This window comes from Podarcis erhardii (genome assembly GCF_964252035.2).
Source record: "Podarcis erhardii genome assembly, chromosome: 1".
In the NCBI taxonomy this organism is placed as follows: domain Eukaryota; kingdom Metazoa; phylum Chordata; class Lepidosauria; order Squamata; family Lacertidae; genus Podarcis; species Podarcis erhardii.
Window position 1 is genome coordinate 95,210,963 of NC_138497.1, and position 23,061 is coordinate 95,234,023.

The 23,061-nt window shown below is 41.6% G+C and overlaps 2 protein-coding genes across 3 annotated transcripts in view; one reads left to right on the plus strand and one right to left on the minus strand.

The window, feature by feature from the left end:
* The first annotated feature begins 258 nt into the window (after positions 1–258).
* CEP70 (centrosomal protein 70) lies at positions 259–17,376 on the plus strand. 2 transcript variants are annotated; one of them, XM_081872111.1, is made up of 18 exons: positions 259–742; positions 2,407–2,480; positions 3,254–3,355; positions 4,055–4,154; positions 4,992–5,115; positions 6,025–6,205; positions 6,491–6,660; positions 8,325–8,384; positions 8,617–8,719; positions 9,724–9,812; positions 10,323–10,394; positions 11,128–11,227; positions 11,661–11,834; positions 12,802–12,948; positions 13,468–13,636; positions 14,612–14,726; positions 16,273–16,352; positions 17,212–17,376. In XM_081872111.1, the coding sequence occupies exons 2-18, from the start codon at positions 2,472–2,474 to the stop codon at positions 17,268–17,270; spliced, it is 1,854 nt and encodes a 617-aa protein (XP_081728237.1). In that variant the 5' UTR covers positions 259–742; positions 2,407–2,471; the 3' UTR covers positions 17,271–17,376. The 2 variants fall into 2 exon arrangements, with proteins under 2 accessions (XP_081728237.1, XP_081728238.1); XM_081872112.1 differs by having other exon boundaries at positions 4,058–4,154.
* Positions 17,377–17,420: 44 nt separating this feature from the next.
* The window catches only part of ESYT3 (extended synaptotagmin 3), a 40,681-nt gene continuing 35,040 nt past the window's right edge, over positions 17,421–23,061 (minus strand). Inside the window, exons 19-23 of the mRNA XM_081871440.1 lie at positions 22,432–22,530; positions 21,767–21,898; positions 18,926–19,031; positions 18,480–18,529; positions 17,421–18,201 (exon numbers count right to left, since the gene is read on the minus strand). Coding sequence (XP_081727566.1) covers positions 18,156–18,201; positions 18,480–18,529; positions 18,926–19,031; positions 21,767–21,898; positions 22,432–22,530 — 433 coding nt within the window. The 3' untranslated portion in view covers positions 17,421–18,155. The remainder of the gene's footprint in view (positions 18,202–18,479; positions 18,530–18,925; positions 19,032–21,766; positions 21,899–22,431; positions 22,531–23,061) is intronic.

The following is a 23,061-nucleotide window of genomic DNA, read 5'->3' on the forward strand; positions in this document are numbered from 1 at the left end:
TGCTGATCGGTGTCTTTTCCCCTGTTAATCACCGAGCGCACCCATCGACGGAGCGCCAATAACATTGGAAGGGAACTAGCTTCCCGGGGGCTCATGACAGAATTCCCCACAGGTGCCCTTTTGTCCTCCACAATCTCCTTTGGTACTCGTATGAGAGGGAAAATGCAGCAGGTGTAGCTTTCACAGCATCGTGGAGTTGGAGGGAACCTCGATGGCCTCGATCTTACTGCAGCCCCCTTGCCTGCTCTGGTGCAGGTGGCTGCCCTGAAGACATAGGATAGCGAGGGAAAGAGTCACCTGTTGAATAAGATGCATGGGGGAGGGGGGGGGGCAACTGCTAAAGGCGCAGGAGCGCCACCAGCAAAATGGGCCATCTTGCTGTCACAGAGAGAGAGCGCCTAGAAAACGTGAGGTATTTGTCTCCAGTATAAAGCGCAGCATCTTTTTCCTGCGGTCGCCAAGTAAAGAGGAGCGAGCGAGCCAAGCTCAGAGAGTGAAACCTGCGTGGGATTGACAGCTCCTCTTTAGAAATGGTTCCCTCCCATCCCTAGATGGAGCCGAAAGGCGCCCATACTTAGAAGGGGAGGAGACTGAAGCCCAACCCTGGGGGCGGCCTTGCTGCGAGGATTTCCTCCAACCCGCAGCTGAAGCTGCAAAGCCCGCCTATAACGGCTGGGAGAGGCGCAGCCCCGGGCTGCTGCAGAAAAGAAGAGGCTGGAGCTTGTTAAATCGTCCGCGCCAGGTAATGGGCTTTTGAGTTCTCGATGTGAGCAAGTGAAAGTGAGGACACGTGTCAAAGGAAGGCGCAAGGGCCCAAAGGGAACTTAAGGTGTTGGTGGAGGGAGAAGGAGGCGGCGGGTGGGGAGCCTGTGGGGAGATGTTACTGTATGGTTTTTACATGTGCTGGTGCTTTTCATTTTTAGGCCTCTTTGCACAGACAGCGTTTACTAGAAGTATAGTAAGGGCTTTAATTTATATTCTGGTTTGCCACATGAGCTGCAACCTCAGAAGATAAAAACAAATAGAACAAATACGCCTCTGCAGCATAAACAAATTTGCTCATTGATTCTCGGCTTCTGCCCCAAGAATATTCAAACCCGCTTAAACTCTAGCGTATGCAGGTAAAAGGCAACACTGTTTTCTGCAGGTTTTTTTAGTAACTTGAAACCTTGCGTGTGCTTTCACCAGCAGAAATGCCCTTCAGGCCAGGGAATACATATAACCATCAGCTCCTCATAGTTGGCCCAACTATTACTCTATATAAATACGGTGGTACCTCAGTACATACGCTTCAGATTACAGACTCCGCTAACCCAGAAATAGTGCTTCAGGTTAAGAACTTTGCTGCAGGATAAGAACAGAAATCAGGCTCCGGCAGCGCGGCGGCAGCAGGAGGCCCCATTAGCTAAAGTGGTGCTTCAGGTTAAGAACAGTTTCAGGTTAAGTACGGACCTCCGGAACGAATTAAGTACTTAACCCGAGGTACCACTGTATTTGTTTTAGTGTTTTAAAACTGTAAACCACCTTGGCAGAAAGACAGTATATAAAGCCATCCAATAAATCAAATAAGAAAACCAGGCAAAACCCACCCACTCTACAAAGCCAACCTCCACAAAAAGGCAAAAAAACCACAAACAGACAAAAGCCACTTTACCATCCCCAGAAGCACTCTTCACAAATCCAGACAGGCAAAAGCGACTCATTTGTCCCAAAAATCCACACACACAAAAGGCAAAGTTACCCAAAAACCCACAGATGACAAGCAAACCCACACATACCCCCAAACAGTAATACAGCCCCCCCCCGCAAGAAACAAAAAAACATCCTCCTCAAAGGCAAAAACTGCATACCCCAAAACATGGAACAAGCTTCCTTTTGCACAACCTGTGCAAACATCTCAGTCACATGCACACATATAAAGCAAACAGGCACCAACCCAACTGGCAAAAAGATCACTTTCCTCTTTACTGAACAGCAGAATCACCACTGTTTCTAATCACCCACAACTATTATGCTGCTATTCAGATGTGCAATGAGCCCTGTTTTGCTCTTGCTTATGATTTTTTGAAGAATGTGCAGGAGTCTTAAATTGGAAGGTGGGTGCTTTCAGGTTGTTTCTCTGTTGTACTGGGCAGTGTGTTGTACTTGCATCAGTAATACTGTGTTGTACTTGCATCAGTAATAAGTTTGAACTAAAGGGGTTTTTATTCAGTGATAATGTGGACTTCCCTGTGAAGGACCTCTATGCTAAAGGATAATCAACAATCCCTTTGCAGACTTCATCCATCTGAAATGGAAAACAGAAGGGGAAATAAGAACTTATAATATTGCCACATGTAAAATTTGTTCACATCAAATTTTCCTCCTATATGTTTCACCATATTTTTCTCCTAAATGTATTTTCAGATTACAGAAGAGATCGGAATATTGACCACTAATCAGCTGAAACTAAGGCTCCAAAACAATTTACTATGGCAGAGGTATTTGAATTTTAGATAATTCATAACTGTACATTTGACAATTCATTTTAAAAGAATTGGTAAGCAATAGTACAATAACCTTTGGTATATTATGTGTATAATGTATTCTTTAAAATATTTGAAGTGTTGAGGGAAGAAGCCATTTATCCCCACACATTATAATAAATTGCACGACAAGATGTTATTTAGTCTACTGTCTGTACTCACTTTCTCAGGAGTAAGTCCCATTGAATTCAGTTGGGCTTACGTCTGAGCAGACATGTTTGCACATTGTTCTGCTAGGCCATAGTTTAACCTTACATGAAGAAAGTTAGGTGAATCCTATTTACAATTGCAATCCTACTCTCAGTAACTGGGGAGTAAGCCCTTTGAGTTCAACATGACTACCAAGTGATGTTCTGTATTTCTCTAAATCTAGATTCTATGTATGCAAATACTATCTAACTGTTTATTAATCTGTGCCCAGTTTCCTTTTCCTTTTCTTTGTAAAGCAGAAAAATAACCAGATTAAAGCTGTACAAAAATATGTGTTTTTCAGATGAAGTCTGCATATTTTTAAAAAATGAAATCCAAAGGAATCTTAAAAGATCATGCTATCAGAATTCCGCGTAAGACTTGGATCTCTTGTTCCTCCTTCTAAGCTTCTATACAGTAGTATGCATCCACGGCTGCAATCCTATACCCACTTTTTGGGGAGTAAGCGCCACTAAGTAGAGTAGATATACATAGCATTTTGTTGTGTTTTTAACACATTCCTTTTGTTCGGTTTTCAGAGCTCTCAAAGTTGTAGCTTGCCAACAGAGGCAGCATCAGGTTCTATGATGATACATTCCTGCCCAGAAAGAATGTCTAATGATAGTCGGAGAATGGATGAGGTAAGAAGTTAGAAAGTTATACTTTCTCAAAGTGTAGAACATTTTGCACTGAATTAATTGGGCTCTTGTAGAATGTCTTAAAATAGATGATGACTGTTGAACATGTGTGAAACAGGGAGCCATTTGAGGGGAATATTGAGGGTGTGTTTTCTCTCTCCCTTTCTCTGTCTTTTCAGTTGCTTGATTTTTCTTTTTTTTTTAATTGTGCATATGGAATTATGAATGGGTCAGAGTGGTTGAATATATAAAGAAGGCTCATAACAAGCCTTTAATTGGGATGAACTTTTATGGAGGAGGGGAACCTGGGGAAATTAAGTGGGAATAAAAAACACAATTAACATGAATGTAGTGAAATTAATAAAATATAAGTTCTATACAGTTTACTTTTACCCCATTTTACAGTAAAGCAAGAAGTGTTTTTATGGTATTGCTCAGTGAAGGGATTTGTTATCACAAATTGAGGAGGTGCTTTCACTTATGACCAAATTGGATGCAATTGAAACTCATAAAATGTTGTGATGTGGGGTTCATAGTCTGCCATTGTGGCACATTTGCTGCCTTAGGTATTTTGGCAGTGGTGTTTGGAAGTGGTGTTGAGTGAATAATTAGGAGAGAAGCAAATTAGAGAACAAACAAGAAAAAGATGTATACTCTAGCACGAAGAAACTCACAATATTTTCCATTTTGTCTGACTTTAAGCAGGAGCAAGAAGAATGGGGAAAATTAAACAAGTTATTAAGGCAACATGGCTTAAAACCTGTGTACCTTGATAAACCTGGAACTAGCAGAAACATAGCAGGTAAAACATCTGTTTTAGAAAAGAAACTGTAAATCAGCCTTCAGTTGAATTTTTCACTTTTCTAATTGCTTGAAGATGTGAATTTTCAAGTGTCCACAGTGTCGTTCATATTATATGGCTGCAAGGGAAGTGTGCGTGATCAGCTATGTTACTTCAGCTATGTTACTTGGTTAACTCTACATACAAAATGTAGAAAATTAGTATGGACCAAGGCAAATGTTAGATGTCATGTATTTATTTTTTTGAGGATGCCTCCACCTGGCTCAAGCACTACGAAGTGTCAAAAACAAACACACTGCTTTCTTGTTTAAGCCATCTGGAGATGTTAACCTACACTTACTGTTTTTCTAAAGGTACCTCTGCCACAATGTGCCTTCTTCATTCCAGTGGCCTGTTTTGAGACATTTGTTATAAAATGTATTTTTTAATGAGCTTGTCAAGGACTGCCTTATTCCATATGAACCTACCGAGACCCTGAGATCATCTTTTGAGGCTGTTACTCGTGTGCTTCCTCCAGAGGGTGGCAACACCTTACGTCTGGAGGGTGGCAACTTCTCTGCAGTGGCTCCCCATTTGTGGAACACTCTCCCCAGGGAGGTTCACCTGGGACCTTCATTATACACTTCAAGGCACCAAGCAAAAATATTCCTCTGCTGTGGGGGGGTGTTATTGGATTGTTCTTGTTTTTATTTTGATTATGTATTCTGTGTTTTTATATCGTGATTTTATCCTGTGAACTGCCCTGAGACCTGCGGTATAGAGTGCTATACAAATTAAATAAATAAATAAATAAATAATAATAATAGTGACTTTTTAAAATAAAAAAAACCTTTGCAGATAGGATTGTTATGGACAGACAGACTTCGCAAGCAATACGATATGCATTGAGATCATTAATGGAAGAAACAGAGCGTCAACGTAAAATAGTTCGTGGCTTGATAGAAGAAAATCGCCAAATTAGGTAATAATGTTTCTTAGAATTCTTCTGCGGCATCTAACAGGCTCAATGCAGAGAGTTCTGAACCAGCCTAGAGGCTGGAAGGGGACCATCTTCACCTCTGCTCTTTGCTGATCAGAGTTCTTCACTCTTGCCATGTTTTTCTTTACAGTGGTAGAATTGTTGCAGGGGAGACTGGCAGGCTGCTCTTGAAAGCAGAATGTCATGCTAGATCAGCCTTCTCCAACATGATGCTCTCCAGAGGCTGCTGTACAACAACTCCCATCATCCCTTACCCTTGGCTGTGCTGGCTGGCGCTCATGGGAGCTGTAATCTTAAGAGATCTGGAGGGCACAAAGTTGGGGAAAACCTGGACTAAATGCCCTGATCCACTATAGCGGTTTTTACTTACTTCTGCTACATTGACTTGTCAATTTTTCTGCTTCCTAGTTTTCACAAAGTCTTGCTCACAACTGCTCTATTTCACTTGTTCTGTGGCTTAAAAGTTCTGACCTGCCCGTTACGGCATTTTGGAAGCTGCTCCATGCATTCTTCTCATTCCTGCACAGGAATGCCAGCTATTGGGGGTTACATGATAGGTCAGGATTTGTCCCTGTGTCCATTCTCCAATGTGAAGAGGTATGCCTTGTTCTTCAAAGAGCGAGGAAAGAACATGTGGCTTGTTTTTCATCAAGTCGAGTTTCCCAAACTGATGCTTCACTTTGGCTCATGTACTTACAGCATGTGAAAAGCAACAAGAAAACGGAAAATCCTTCAGGAGAACTTGTTTATATTGTCTTTTAAATGCAGATTCTTTAATTCAGATTAAATACTTTAATCTGGAAAACTTTAATTCAGATTAAATTCATTTAGTGACTTGTAGTTTTCACTGAAGGAATTTATTTTCTATTTTATTTTATTTTTTTAAAAAAGAGATGAACTACGTTTAGAACGAAGTCGGGCTTCTCGGCAGGAACAACGAGCCAATGAGCTCGACATCATTGTGGAAAACGTCAAACAGAAAATCTGTCAGCTGGAAGATAAGTCTATAGCTCATGCTTGTGAGCAGCAGAACCAAGTCAAGGAGCTTCAGAAAGATCAGCAAGCTTCACAGGTACTTAATTAGTAGAGATGTAGAATTTATAAGTTAATCATGTCAGGGGATTACTGATCACAGAATCGATACCATTGTACAGTATGTCATGGCAGAATGTTTTGACCTTATAGGTGATGCACTTTTAAAATGTACTTGCAGGAAAAAGAATAAAACGAGTTACCTCTTTTAAGAAAGTGGGAGACTTCTTTTAGAAAGGACAGAGCAAATGAATTCTGGCCTAGCATTTACTTCCCTTCTTAGGACCGTTCTGCCTTCTGTGATTCCCTTGTGTTCTGCTTGCAGGCAAAGAATCAGCAACAGATCAACAAGCTCCGAGAGCAAGAAGAGACTATTGCCCGTTTGGAAAAAGAGCTTAAAAAGATGGACATGGAGGAGGAGGAGCGTTTGGCTACACAGAAAAAAATATTCCGGCAGTTCTGCAAACAAGCTCCAAGAACTCACTTGGATCAGCAGTAAGTAATTCTGGATAATTCGTGAGAGTTTTGTGCAAATCTTAACATTTGCAAGTTAAGTATTTCTCACTGTAATCTGAAGCATGAGCTTACTTGGGAGTTGCATAGGATTTCTGGCCATTCTTGGTAAGAACTTGGGTCCAAGTACTTTACCTGTACTTTGCAGGTAATTGGGACCAAGTACTTTACCTGTAGTGGTGATGTTGCTGCCACCTCTGTGGATGTTGTGTTGCCTTGTGGTGAATAAGGAGATGCAGGACAATCCTGGTGGTGCCATTTAAAATCTTGTGTATTTTTATAGTCTATGAGTAGTATTCAACTAATTTTTACTTAGAGTAAATCCACTGAAATTAATAGATCTAGCTTAGTTACGGCCATTGCTTTACCCTGTCTGCGTAAAAATTAGTTGACTACCACCCAATATATTTAATAAATATACCCCCAAATTTTAATATTCAGGCTGCACACGTGCCATACTTTTAAAGAACATAACTTCTCCCAAATCATCCTAGGAGCTTTAGTTTATCTCTCACAGAGCTACAATTCCCAGCACCCTTAACAGATTATAGTTCCCAAGCTTCTTTGAGAGAAGGCATGTGTTTTAAACGTATGGCGTCTATGCAGCCTATTACTCCAAAGAAGGTCCATAGGAAAAAAATCAGAACTACCACAGGGTGGCAGCAAAAGGAAGAAAATGTCTAATAATCTCTGGCTTTATAACAAAGCTAGTTCCAAGCAGCAATACATTGACTTGTTATGTACTGTTAAGTCTGATTATTTTACAAAATTAACTCACCTCGTAGATCATTGTATGACAAATACTGTAAAATCCCGAAGAGTACAAAGCATTCTGTAAAATCTACAGTGGTGATGCTTTTTTGAGAAAAAAAACCCTCTACTACCCAAACTTGATGGAGATCTGATTTTGTGTTTCTTCCACTTATTTTTAGTAAACAAAACTAACATTACATGTTATGTAAGTATCTGAAAAGCTTTTCTAACTTGTCAGAAATAGTTAGAATTGAAATGTTTTTCTTGCTGGGGCAGGGGAATATTCAACAAAGATATCTTAGTTTGGTTTAAGTGTTTATATTAAAATAGAATCACGAGTACACTGTGACAAATTTCTGAGGAGAGTTGTTGGAAGAGATATAAAGAGTCTGAGACATTACTATCGCCTGTTTTTTCTGTTCTAAGTGTCTTCTGTTTTTTGCCTACATCCTTTCAGGACGTGTGGGGGCTGGTGGCCTCCTTCAGGGTCTGGGCCTTCTTCCCTCTCATCCATCTTGCTACTGTTTAGAACTCAGGTCCCAGAGCTTCTGAAAAAGGATTGATTGTTAGGAGGGAAAATGAGTTACATATGCTTGCACTGCATAGGCATGGTTACTTGAAGACAAAAGTTAATTACAAGTTGATTTTAGATTTTCCCATATTAGATCCATTCCAGTTGCCCAATTGTATTCATTACGGTACTAATTGCTTGTATGTATTTTATTTTATAAAGAGTTGTTCTTCTGAAGAATACATAGTAGTGGAATATATTTTGGAACATTTCGTATGATATAGCTACATTGTCATCATTATTGCTATAATAATAATATTTTGTTTATATACTAAAATTGGATTGCCACTCTTATGGTGTGTTTTCCCTTGTTTCTTTCTAGGATTTGTTCTTTAATTGACCATTATGAGTCTCAGATCAAGCAAGTGAGAAAAGAATTAAGGTAAGAAGAGAACTCATGTTAGGAGGAGTTTCATAATACGATAAAAAAGATGAATAGGAAAAGTCGTCGATACAAAATGAGTGATTCGATGGTGGTGTATCGATGGCTGAATAGATCAGCTATTCAGGTTAGTCTTGCAGAATAGGTCTCACCAATCAAATGATTTCTAGTTTTGTAATTTTAGTATTTTTCACTGTAGTGGAACACATTTTCATTTGGATTTCCTTCCTAGGAGATATAACAGAGAGTCTGATCATACACAAGGAGAAGGGGAAAATGAGGAAGAATTCTTGAAGGACATAGATGCCACTCCAAATTACAGAGCCCTACTCATGGTAAGGCACAAGCAGGTACCCATGGATGTCGAAACTGTCCAACCTCTAGGGAGGAAGTTAAAGGTGTCCACTTCAGGTTTATGCTGAAGACAAGATGCATGAGTGGCAGTCTTCCAATGACCTCCCATCCCAGTAGCTGTTCCCAGGCTGTTTTCTACCTTGGGACAAATATTTCTTGGATGTCTGTTGCTCTCCCCCGGATGACTGTCAGATGGAGCGCTTCTGCAATGGGTGCAGCACGGTTGCACTTGGTGGCTGCATAGTATATAGCAGCCGATCGCTGGGGAATTTTGACAAAGGCTCCTATGCACATAGAGTTCCTCTGTGCAAGGGACAATCCTGCCCCAATGTGGAGGAGCTGTTGTGTGTAAGCCCCTTCTTGCGCTTACCAAACATGTGTCCAGCAAGACCACCAGGTTTATTGGTGGGAGGGGAGATAGCCCATGCAGTCTTGTATAAAGGTTCCCATTGTTCTCTTCTAAATCTACCCCATCCCCCCAAAAAACCTGCCGAAGTTAATCCCTGGTTTGATTAAAAGAAAAACTCAGCAGTTTGCATCATCACTTCTGTTTGATTCTCAGCATATTGTGTGGAGATGGGCACCCTTCAGTCATCTGGTTACTGTTTGCACAGCATGGAACAGCCTCCAATCCAATGACTGACTGGCTGTTTAATTTTAAATATCATATGTAATATTTGGCTTTTATCACCTGGTTTTATAACTTGAGATATTGTGAAAATGGTCATATACTTAAATTTGAATAGCTGGAATTTTAAACTTAAGAGTTCCTGATTCAAACCACAGTTCACCTGAAAGCTCCCTGGCTGACTATTTGAGAAAGTCAGTATTTCTCAACATTTTGTTGGTAAAGCCCCTTAGTATATAGCAATAGTACAGTATATTAGTGACTTATTTAGCCCACTTGTTGTGAAGACAATTGAGATAGGTTAGTGACATTATGAATGCTTATATGACAACATATTCATTATAAAAGTCTTTGAAGTCTTTCCAGACTCAGATAATCGAAACAAAAGCCAGAAATGAACAGCTGTTACGTGAAAATACAAATCTCAGGAAAGAGATGGAAATCAGGTAAATAGTGTGAATGTTTTATAGGCTGTTAGGAAAGCATAGCTGCTTCACAATGTAATTATTTCTTTAATAGCAAAAGTGATCTATAGCCTTCTATTCAGAATAAATATCTTTCTGATGCAGCTTCAAATTAACTAAAAAACCAACAAAACATTGAAGCCACAATAACCACCATATAAAAAGTAACTGGGATTCTTCCCAGTAGGTGGTTGCTGGCAGATGGCCCTGTGGGAGGTGAGAGAAATCTAGCTAGAGCTGGCTTTGAAGTTGTCTTTACCTGCCTGCCTCTCTCTGCTGGATTCCTTCCTACTGGGCAGCTGTTGCCCTATGAGGGAGGTGAAAATCCATCTGAAGCAGTAAGCAATCTTCCACAAATCTGGAAAAATCCAAAATATGCAACTGTCTCCATAGATACTACTTAGTGGTTGATGAGGGAGGGTGGCATGCTCTTCTGCTCACTTTAAAAATTATGATTCTCTAGAAATGCACTGGTTTTTTTTTTCCTTTTAGACCAACTGTGCAAGAGTTAAAATTTTACAAACACCAAGTGAAGAAGCTGGAGAAAGCACTGAAGAATATCAAGTAACTAATTTCCATTAAGCATTAACAATAGACCTCTGTTTTGAAGATGGAGAAAGCAGGGGCCTTTTAGAAATAACCTTCTTCTGAAGGCAGGCAGACTTAAAAGAAAGCCAAAGAACAGAGGCACACAAGCTTTCACTGTAGTTCTAAAGATGGGCTGGTGGAAAGCAAAAGCCCTGTTGTGAAGAATAAGAGCAAAAGCATGTCTCAGTACTATCCCTGGAGGTTGTGGATGTGCTTGTAGACTCAATCACATGTGTGAAGTGATGGGAAAAGAATCTGAAGTTGGTGAGAACTGCAGGTTTCCCCAACAACCACTTCTGCCAGTCTTCTACAGTCAAACCTCGGCTCCCAAATGCCTCAGTTTTGGAACATTTTGGCTCCCGAAGACCAAAAACCTGGAAGTAAATGCTCCAGTTTTCTAATGTTTTTCGGAAGCTGAATATCCAACGTGGCTTCCGCTGAAGTGCAGGAGGCTCTTGCAGCCAATTGGAAGCAGCGCTTGGTTTTCGAACATTTTAGAAGTGTTCTGCTTCTACACTTTTTGTGGTTGGGACAGTGATTCATATGAAGCATTAAAACTGGGTTGAATTGTACATTTCAAACGAATTTAAATACATCTGTTTCATTTTGTGTGCTGAATATATAAGCAAGAGAGGTTATAGAAGCATTTTTTGAAATATTTCCCCCCTTCTTGCTATAGTTCCTGTTTTCTTTTTTACCTGCAATATAGATCCCATGAGATTGATGAAGAAGAAAGCATGAAAGAAAACAGAGAATGTAAAAGTACTACAGGAGGGGTACTTCAGGAAACCTGCAGGAAATACTTGCAGGTAGGTGGGCTGCCGTTGCAAGAGCTATTAAAAATGCACTCATTTCCAAAATAAGGGTGTTTTTCCACCCTTATTACATGAATGAGTTGTGGAGTGCCTCAAGCTGACATTCATACCACCTCTCCCCTTTTGTGTCTGTGAGAAGATTTGAAGCTTTTGCTTCCAATTTTGAACTTGCTGCAGTTTTCCTTGACATTTGAACTTGGGAAACTTCAGTTTCATTTAACTGTAGCTAGAACAAACTAGGGTCAGACTTTGATTTCAGTTCTTGGTTTGTCCGCTCACTGGATATTTTAAAATACCCCCAGTCTCCTGTGAAAGCCAAGTCTTCTATTGTATTTTTAATATTAATTAGAGTGTGTATTTAGCACTGCAATAGTATCTGTCATAATTTCTGCTGTGTGGTTTTTCTGACAAATATTTAACATTAAAGGTGTTGTCCAGCATTGACGCTATTATAAGAAGCCCAAGAAGAGCTCCGTTGGTCACGCATTTGCAGCGGAAAGGGTTGCCGCAAAGCTGCCCTAAAGGGGATGAGCAGGAATGTGGATTTGAGCACCTTCCTCTTACAGTTGAGATGTGGGCTGACCAGCTAATGGCCCTAAAGGTATGGATGGTCTTTGATTTCAATCTTTCTTTCTCTAGCTAGCTAGTTCTTCAGATGTGTGCCTTGTGCGTTTTCCAGAGATAATAGTCTTCAACTTATTTCAAACTAATTATCCTGATAAGCTGCCGCCTTCTTCTGAGAGGAGCAAAAGAGAGGAATGTCATCTTTTTCATTTTTAACAAAATGTCATTGAAGATTTGTGTGTTGTTTAATATATTATTTGCTCCTTTTAAAATTCACAGTACAAACACAATGAGCTCTGACCATTAAATAGAAATTGCCCGTGCTCATATTCTGGCCATTCGAGTTACTCCTGATAGTTTTCCTGATAGTTAAAATCCTTCTAGCTGCCATTTCTCCTTTAGGAAGAACATACTAACAGCTCTCTGTTTTCAACTACAGGATAAATGGTTTTGGAGGAAATTTTAATTAGAAAAATGGTGCTTTGGGGAGGTCAGATATCTCCCTGTACTCCCCCAGCCCTGTGGTCCTAATCTGATCTCCATCTGCTCAAGCAGCTGTTTTTTTTTACTTTTAGAACAAAAAAAAAAGTGATTCTGATTTGGATGTCTCACACAAAACACAAGGATCACTTTCAGACAGGCAGAGCAATCCGAACCTCCCTTATGCTGGACTGGGTGGAGACTGTATTAAGTAGAGGGGTTCCTCTACCCAGCTGCCCTGGCAAATATCACCAGTGCCGACTTCCGCTTGCTGGTGGGTTCCCTGCTGGCATGATCCAGCAAAAAGCCCCAAAACGCAGTGCTCTGGTAGTGGGGCTACGCCAGCCCTGAATCGGCTGGATCCCAAGCAGTTCACCCAATGGCATCAGGTCTTTTCATCTTGTCCCCCACCTTCTGAACTGCACAAAGCCTCACAAGCGAGAGAGGGGAGTGTGGATTGCGCACAAAAATATGTTAAGCAGGCCCTGTGGTGGCTTCTAATAATAATTTCTTGCTCTTTCAAGACTTTGCATAGGTCCCTGAAAAAATTGTTTCTGCAACTAGTGCCTTGGTGTATGGTCACGGTGCAGGATAACAGTGAATATATTAGAGTTGAAGACCTTCAGCTCATGGTAGATGAAATCTCTGAAGAAGTAGTAAATAAAGAAAAGGTAATTTTGTTCCAGAGCTATGTCTTTTCAAAGTTCTAGTATGAAATTCATTTATTTGCATGTGCGAGTATCAAATTATTAATATGCCGCCTTTTGTTGTGAAAGATAGCAAGGCATTTTCAGAAGAAAACCAAGAAAATATAAACCACAACTTCCAGAGTTCAGGAAAGATGGTACTATTTTTTAAAAAAATCTGGTACAAATATTCAGATAAGATACAGGACACACTTCCATTAATGCAGTAGAAAATTAGGGTCCTCATTGAATCTTGCTTCAAAGAATCACTTTGGCTGTGTTAGGTTTTTTTAATTACCTCAGCCCTGATTCTGCTTATACTTATAAAAACCAACCAATTAATTCCTTAAAAGTCTTATTAATCTCCTTGCACTAGTGTAACTGTTTAGTTAGATAAGGCTTCTATGTTTTGAGGAAGACATCTTCAATGTTTCTGTATGCATCCTCACCCAAGATTTAAAACTACTTCATCCTCTGCCCCCCTTTTTGTCTTGCATCCTACAGAGAAGTTGTGTGCCTTCACAAGAAGCTTTGTATGCAATGGTGTCTCACTTTCAAAAGCTCTTTGATGTGAAATCTCTTAATGGAATTTATCCTCGCATGAATGAAGTTTATACAAAACTTGGCGAAATGATCAATGCTATGAGAAACCTCTGTGATCTTTTAGAACTAGGTATGGATAATCTTTCCCTTCCTCCGATGTGCATCCCTCAGCTTGGGATGCAATAATAAAAAATAATAAATGCAGGGTGTCATAATAATTGCTAAAACGTAATTTCAATTAAATACGATTTAGAATCCCAGATTTTCTGGTTTTTGTTGTTTTTGTTTTGGGTAGTGGTGGGAAATGATTTTCATGATTTGGGTAGTGGTGGGAAATGATTTTCATTTGCAAAAGACCATTGAAAGTCAGCCTCATACTTATTAGACCTGCTTTAGATTGATTTTTTTAAAAACTCCCTAACTTAACATATTTCTCATAATGTAGTCATAATGATTATGTAAAAATATTGCTTCCACCCTCCCAGTTACAAGGTATTCCATGCTGTTTTGCAAAGCAGAAGGACCATAGGTTATACTTGATATGATGTTATATTTTAATTTATGGTTTTCTCTTTTTAAAAAGTGCATTTGTGATTAGAACTGATGCACTGGGTGCCTTGGTGATTGCCAAATAGAACACACTTCATTTTGCTTACTTCAAAAAAATCCTTAAATACCACTATAATTATAATAAACTTTTTTGTTATAATGTATTCTCTTAATTCCACTGTGTCTCTAGCTCTTAAACAATGTGTCTTTTTATCTTAAAGACAATTTGCTCTTGTTTGCTTGGGACATCTACCTTGATATGTATCATTGATCGTCAGGATCAAGAAGAGTATTGTCTGGCTTCTGAGTGGGTATCTGTTGTACTTTCCCAGATCTACTCTTTGTGTTCAGTATCGCCCAAAGCTTGGTCCTGTCCCCCAGTATCCTTATCGTAATTGCTTTTTAAAACAATATGTATCCGGAATGGAACCTCGAGGATCATTCCACATTTAGTGTGGGTAAACAGTCACTGTTTAGTGTGTGTTGGCAGTCACTTCCAGTGAGATTGCTCCTTGGTTTGTGTGTGATGCTCTTGAAATGGATGTTTTCTTCCCAGATACTTCTGCCCCACCCAGTGTCCTGGTCAACAAGGTTGGAAAGCTATGCAGTCTGCTTAATGAGAATGTGTCCCAGCAGGTAGAGCAGCTGCTGGGCACACCTGACATCCAAAGGTATGCAAGCCCTTGATAAATCATAGTAGTAACTCTTGAATGATACATTTAGATCCATATTGCTGTGGTCATTCTCAGTACTTCATTCAATAGATCGGCCCTCAAAACCCATAACTTCCTTTTGAACCCTCTGGAATAACCCCTCAGGCTTAGTGGTTTGGAAGACTATGTGCATGTAACTAAAAGGACACTTCTTTATTCTGTTTGCTTCTACCTCTGCTTTCCTTGTGTCAGTTTCTGGATTGTGAGCCCAGCAGGGCAAAACCTTGTCCTGGTAAGGCACCATTTATCTGGATGGTGGTACCAAATAGTTGGCTATCCTAAGAAAGTATTTTATTGGTCATCTCCATGCAGCTATGGTGCAGCCCATTCTGTGTGGAATCAGGCTATGGCAAGTCTTCCGCTGCTGTGTCAAGTGACCTTTGTCGATCTGGTGCTCCATGTTGGATGGGGCTGATGGGCGTTTTAGTCTACTGTACCATGCGGGCAAAGGCTGCTGTAGAAGACCCTCACAGCCTTTTTACACAAGCCCTGCTTTTGCAGTTAAATAGCCAGTGGCAATTGAAGTACATATATATTGACATCATAGAAGTAGTTATGGAACATTCCATAATGGGACCTCATTTTAATCTAATCCTAGGACTAAGAATCAAGTTTTCTTTTGGGGGGGGGCACTGTGACCCTCTCAATAGAATAGCTGCAATGATATATGATCTCATACTCCATTGATGAGTGATATTATTTCTGCTACCTTTTGATTTGTAATCTGAAGTTAATACTGCTTCCCCAGCCCATTGTGACTTGGCTTCTGCATGAGATCAGACTTAAGTTTTAATAAACTATGGACTGCACAACTTTGTTGGTCACTTGGAGTATACGTGACACACTTCTTTTGTGGAAATTCCTTAAACTATAGCCTTTCCCTGCTGTTGTGGCAAAGCAGGGGTGAGGAAACTTTAGGGGAGAAGCTGCATCATGCCAGTTGAAAGCTGTTGGAGTGTAGTGCCATGGTTGGTGAGGCCAGACAGAGGGCCCCTGCCCCATGGAAACAGACATCCTATTATTGCTGACTACCCTATTTAAAAAGGAGAGAGAAGCAGTGCACAGCTTTGGTATTGTTTGTTTTCTTAGAGGCTAGATAAGTGTTCTCATGTTTCAGCAGTACTGCAAGGCAGCAGTTAAGCACCTACACTCCTAGCTGCTAAAGATGCAAGTAGCATAGCTCTGCCAATTTACACTATTCAAATTGCTGGCTACATGTAGCCATATACCCCATAGAGTAATTGCAAGGGAAGAGAATCATATTTGGCCCCAGTTTCAAGGTAAAACACATCCATAAGCAGAGATGTAGCCTGAAGTAATAGTGTGAGTATTGGGTTAGAAACAGGTGACCCTAGATGTATCTTATCAAGGAGAATTCTTATAAGGAGAATTTTGAAACTTGGAATATAAAGAGCTGGGAGGAAGGAGGCACAGATTTCAATGGGTTAGTTTCTGAAATGAAAACTGCAGGGAAATGAATGTGGCACAATTGATTTTTTTTCAGCATTGTCGACGAGTTAAAAGAACATGATAACTTTTTCCAAGCATTTAAAGGTCTTATTGAAGACTTGCTTCATATTCTAGGTAAGTGATTTCTGCAACTTGCATCTTCCTGGTTCCCCAGAATCAGAACAGACGTAGGCAGGCATTCTGTTATTTATTATCTATACTAATAGGAAGTGCTTGATGGAATGTTTCTCAGTTGTGTTTTCTGGTTCCTCAATCACTACTGTCCCCTAACTTTTCTAGTTTTAGGCATGTGTACAGGTATTCCTATACCTGCAAATGTACATTTCACTCCACCCCACCCCCCACACCTAAAGCATACAACAGCATGCTTACTAGCTCCTTAGTTGTCATGTTTCCCAGTATGCAAAATTTAGGACTTTGCCTTTTGAGAGGGAGCCAAAATCATTTCCCATTTGGGTTTTCCCATTTTTAATCCTAAAGTCTTACACAAGACCTCAGTATTTATTTTTTTAAAAACACCCAAGCCCCATTTATGTAGTGCTATTATAGTCTATTGTATCTCCCCCCCCTTTATTTTTACTAGAATGGAGATCTCCACATCCTCTTTTGAAATAGATAGGAAACGTTGGAGTGGCTGAAAACAAAATGGCTAGGTAGTACTTATTTGGCTGAGGTGCGAACAGAAGTAGGGGCAAGGCAATAGATCACTCACCAAAACACAAGAAGTGACAAACCACCCACTGAAAAAATGCTGTAAGGAACATCCATGTCATCAGTAGCTGGGTATATACTTAAATTTTATATTAGGTGGGCTGGGGAAGCAGGCTGGCATTTTGACGCTACAGTAAGCTCCTGTACAGCCTGCCCTTTCTGAGGAGACACAACCAGAGTTTATTACTTTGCACAAAGTTATTGTCATCTAGATTTGCACTGTAATAAGTACTGCATATAACAATCACTTTTCTCATTTCAGACGTCAGAAATCTGACAGATATAGTACCTGCTGTGCAGAAGCTGAAATGGAAAGCCTGATGATTATGTAAGCCATGTCTCAACTTAATACTTACCTACCTCTGTGTGTGTGTATAGCTGTTGAATAAAACGTTTTAACTATTGAAATTTTGATATTCACACATAATGGTCCAAGGGATTTTTTTTTCTCTCCAAAAAGCCACAATACCACAGTGTTTAAGTTTCTTTATTAAAATCAGTTTTGTATTCAGCTTAATTTCAGAAAACACATGCATCTTTGGCATAATAAATATAGTTTAAGATTGTAGGGGTTCAGAATGCACTTTGGTTGTGAACCAGAAGACTGTAGCTGCAAAACAGTTTTCCAGTCATCCCTGCACTGGCTAAAAAAAAAAAGCTGGCACTGAAGTAACAGTCATCACACACATACCCCCTGCTGCCCCCATCTCAGGAAGAGGGTGCAGAGCAAATAGTGACATATTCTTATCAAAACAGTATATAATCAGTGTGAAAGTTTTATATAGCCCTCTGTTATTACGGAAGGTTCCTGAGGTCTCTGCTTCTCAATCAAATATACTCAGAGGTGGTGGTCTTTAAGTACCACCTGTTTCATTCAGCAGTTGCCTCTCTGCTAGAGCTCCAGGTGAGGTGTGCTAGCACTGTACTGCACTACAACCTGGAAGCATTTCCTAGACTGAAGACCCAATGTATGCCACAGGTGTGCATATGAATGTTCATTTTAATTGTGTATTATTGCCAGCAGTACTGCCATCGCAAGTGACCACAGAACTATTGCCAAAACAGTGCATCTTGAATAAATATTTTATAGAAGTGTATTAAACAACGTGATGAAGATAAATAAAAAATTACAAAGCTATTTTGTAATTAAAAAGTTCAAAATATACATATGTACACTTGCTTCAGCTGTTCATCAGGCAACAGGTATCAACTTTGGGGCTGTCCAGGCTGTCCGTTTCTTGTCAGCTGATACCTACAGAAGAAAGAACAGAATTGCATTACACAAATTGCTGGACAGACACTCCCCTCCCCCCCCCCGCCACTTTTTAAAGCTGATTTTTCTAGTAAGGTTAGACTAGAGGTGATCCCTTTTAGGAAAAAGTTTTGTTCTAAAAACAGCAATCCATAACAATTGTAGGAACTGTGCAGGCATTGAAACTACCACATATATAGGTTTCAGTTATAACCTTTTGATGCCCTACTATAACTTTTTTTTTGTTATGTTCTTATAACCTGTAAATGTAAACATACCATTGAGAGAAGCCCCTGACTAAGTCTTCCTTTGACAAGTCAATCAGCACCTTCAAAACAAACAAACAAATCAAAAGTTAAAAGATATTTCAAATAACTTGTTTGAGTATTTTCATTAACTGTCTGAATTACAGATAAATGGTTCAAAAATAAGTAGAGATGATTACCAGGCATAGAACCTGCAAGCAAGTTTTTATTGAGTTATAACCATCCTTGGAATGCAGGCGTGCTCTTTAATGCAGAGAGGATGTTGTGACAGCACCAGAATTTTGAATATAGCAGCAAATGCTTGATTAGTTGGGTACAGGAGATTTCTCTCTTAAGAACGCAATAGAAGTTGTGAGAAAGGGGGCACAACTGGAAGTATATTTAATCTTTCTGCCATGCAATCAGTTTCACCAGCTTACTTGCCCTCATGGTCTTAACTTTTGAAAGCAGTGCCATACCTTTCCAAGCTCCTTCCTTTCATGTGAAATAAATCGCCGTCTGTTTTTCACTGCAATGTCTAAGGCTCGTTTCTTGATGTCTTCCAGAGTGTCAAAAAATTCAAACCTAGAAGTAGAGACAGGAAATGCGTATATGCTGAATAGGCACTGGACACAATACGACAAAGAGGTTAAAGCTTTGCAAATTAATTGAAAACATTGCTTCTGATAAGCAAGACATTCTTAGCCTCCAAATGTTTGCATCATTGAGATTAGATGAATGGAAGAGACAGTTTGACCACACAATCAAGTGGTATATAAATTTTACGAAAAACTAAATAACTACAGTGGTGCCTCGCAAGACGAAATTAATTCGTTCCGCAAGTCTCTTCGTCTTGCGAGTTTTTCGTCTTGCGATGCACGGTTTTCCATAGGAATGCATTGAAAATCAATTAATGCGTTCCTATGGAAACCGCCTTCCCCCGACCTCTTCTGGCGGGCGGCATTTTAAAATCGCCCGGGACAGCGGAGGACTTCTCCGCTGTCCGGGCGATTTAAAAGCCCCTGGGAAGGCAAGCAGGGGGGACAAAGACTTTTGCCCCCCGCCTGCCTTCAGAAGAGGTCCAGGACAGGCTTCGCGGACCTCTCCGCAAGCAGCGGGAGCGCTCCTTGCGGAGAGTTGCCAGCGCGCCCAGGCTTCGCGGCCCCGCCGCCCGGCTTCGGGACATCGTTCCGATGCCAGGCGGCGGGGGGAGGCTTTCTCGCCCCGCCGCCCGGCATCGGGACGATGCCCCGAAGCCGGGCGGCGGGGGGAGGCGTTCCTGCCCCGAAGCCGGGCGGCGGGGGGAGGCTTTCCCGCCCCGAAGCCGGGCGGCGGGGGGAGGCTTTCCCGCCCCGAAGCCGGGCGGCGGGGGGAGGCGTTCCCGCCCCGCCGCTCGGCTTCGGGACATCGTTCCGATGCCGGGCGGCGGGGGGAGGCGTTCCCGCCCCGCCGCTCGGCTTCGGGACATCGTTCCGATGCCGGGCGGCGGGGGGAGACTTTCCCGCCCCGCCGCTCGGCTTCGGGACATCGTTCCGATGCCGGGCGGCGGGGGGAGGCGTTCCCGCCTCGCCGCCCGGCATCGGGGCATCCTTCCGAAGCCCGGCGGCGGGAGGAGGTGTCCCCGCCCCGCCGCCAGGCTTCGGAGCAGGTCCGAGGACAGCGGGGAAGACGAGCTGCGCTTCCCCACTGTCCCGGAGATTTCCCTATGGGCTGTCGTCTTGCGAAGCAAGCCCATAGGGAAATTCGTCTTGCGAAGCGCCTCCAAAACGGAAAACCCTTTCGTCTAGCGGGTTTTCCGTCTTGCGAGGCGTTCGTCTTGCGGGGCACCACTGTACTTCCCTCACTGGTCTTTGCACAGTGGGAAGCATGATTTTTTAAAATGTTTTAATGATTTTTAAAAATAGATAACAATTACAAAAGCATTATGTTTTCTGAAGCCCAGGTTGATCTGAAACCACCTTCACCCCCTATTTCAGAGACCACAATTAGGGGGTGTGGTACTAGAATATCAGATTTTCACTTTTTACCCACAAACTGAAACATTAAGATTGCGTGTGTGTACACACTGCAGGCCAGTGCTACCATTGACCCTTTTGGGCACTTCATGCAAAACAGAAAGATCACTCCATTTCAGAGGCACTCAGTCATCTGATGGAAGTGGACCATCTCCTTGTTACCTCTAAACCAGGTGTGCAGAACCTATGGCTTTTCACTTGCTGGACTCCCAAGGCCCATTAGTCCCAGGCATCATGGTCCGGGGTGATGGGAAATGTAGTTCAGCAACATCTGGAGGGCTAAAGGTTCCCCATCCCAACTCTAGACAGATGACCTTTTCCTGCTGAGTGTGCTGTAATCTCATGCTCAGAGCTGAAGATACCCAGCTGCTCAGGGGCCATGGACATAGCTCAGTCTGCGCAGTGGCAGGCTTCTGACAAAAGCCTAAGGCAGATCAATTTATCCTCTGCTTTCAGCACACGTTGCTTACCCATTAAGCATTCAGGATCATGAAAGCAAGCCTTTCTCAGAAGAGGGAAGCTGATATACAGAGGAGGGTTCATATTTTCTCTGTTTGAGCTGAGCAGCCTTGCTTTAATATTAGATGACAGGGGTCATTTGGTTTGGATCCTAATGAGGTTTCCACTTGTAGGAATGTTTTTAAATGATACAGTTTTAATTATGTGCAGGATAGAAATACATTTTTCAGATTCTTTGTGCTCCCTCGCAGATCTGCTCTGGAGGGTTAAAGGGGATCCCTCTAGAGCAGCAGGAGAGGGAGCTGGGAGAAATAAAATTTGCCTTATTCCTGAAATAATCCTCTGCTGAATCCCAGTCCTGCGCATGAATGAAAGTAGCCCTTCTGTTCACAGATGGCTAGCTGGGATCCAAGCCAGGGTCAGATTAATGTTCACTTAAAAATTGTGATGTGCAGGATTTTGGAGGCATGCTACTCCTCTTTGCATGTAAAACAAAATTCTGGTTATTTCAGATACTGCATACACAGGTTCTATGTACCACACCAGAAGATCTAGAAATCAGGTAAATTTTTAAAAGCACCTTCCTACAGCAGATGTAACAAAAGCTTCAAATAAGTGAGCAAAACCAAAGGGGGGAAGAAGATACCGGTAAAAGAAACTGCTCTTCTCTTACAACATTTTCACCCAAACAATGACAGACTGCCACATCCAGTTCTCCCAGTAAAGGCATAGCTTTAGCTAATGACATATTTAAAGGCTTCGGTGCAACTGCACATTTCTGGCAAATAAATAGCAGGTAAAACACACAGGGTCTTGACAAGAAAATTCCTTCCAGGTTTTACTTACTTTTCATCATAGTGAGGATTCAGAGTTCTTTTCTTGACAGTAGTTCTTCTTCGCATTACCCATCTTTTGTCTGGGAGTAAGTAGATGCGGACATAGGGATGTGCTCCTTGCTGAGAGCAGGGCGTTAAATTCCTTTTGGGAAATGAGATACCATCCTTAGGATTAACAGGTGGAAAAAATGCTTATCTATGGTGTGTTAGGATTGTGCGTATGGGTGTGCCCACACTTGTTTTTCCTGCATCTGAAGAAATAAGAAAAGCAGATTAAGAAGAGGAATCTGTGCCTCCCAAGCTTTTCTGTAGATAGGGCTGCTGCTAATACAGTGCTTGAAGCCAGGCAGTTATTGGGCACAGCCAGGCTTGTCACTTCAGTACAAAGCATGCGGTCTACAATAAAGACCCATTACCAAATGAAGTGGCTGGACCTGGGCGGGAGGGACGGGGTCAATGGGTGGCAGACTGCTAAGACAGCCAGCAAGACCATGTTCGTAGCTGCATGTGATCCACTCCATATTAGAAGGATGTAACAGGATGTTTGAAAATGTGGGCACACCTATGTAGCACATCCTGGTTGTGTCTACAGCAGAAAATTGTGCATACCAAAAATCAAGCCCTAAACAATATCAATCACAGAAGACAAAGAGAAACAGCTCTCTCAGGGGTTACCTGCATGCATTGACCAGCACGATAAGAGACTGCCGTAGGGATGCATAACGCACAGTGAGGTGAATCTCTCCCAGGGGCATTCCATCATAAAGTGTTCCACTGCAAGATAATGAATTACATTTAAACAAGCAAGCAAGCAAGCAAACAAACAAACAAAACCTCCTCCAGAAGCTGAACACATGCTGCGTAACTAAGATCCCTACTAACTCACACTAGTATATCTCATCCCCATAAGCTAAACCAACTATAAGCCATTCCCAAGAGAAGAAATTCTCTGTGCCAAGGAAGATGTATTTGATTCCAGCATCTCTTGGCCCTCTCGGGGGTCCCTTTCACCTTGAGGTGTGTTCTGAAAACTATTCAAATCAGAAAAAACTGTCACAGTAGTATAGATGCTAAACATGAAGTACAAAGAGCCTTCCATCAAAGAGACCTGGAATCCCAGCAGAAAGTAGAAGGTAGGTCAGCTGCCCAGGAGCAGCTACAGGCATCTAACCTGAGGGCTATGACTTTATTTCTATGGGGTCTGTGTGCCGACTGCTAGCATTTCCAAGCCCTTTAGGGCTTGCCCACACTTTTGCTTGCCCTGTGCCTAGAAAGCATGGTCTGAGAGGTTTTCCATTTGTTCTA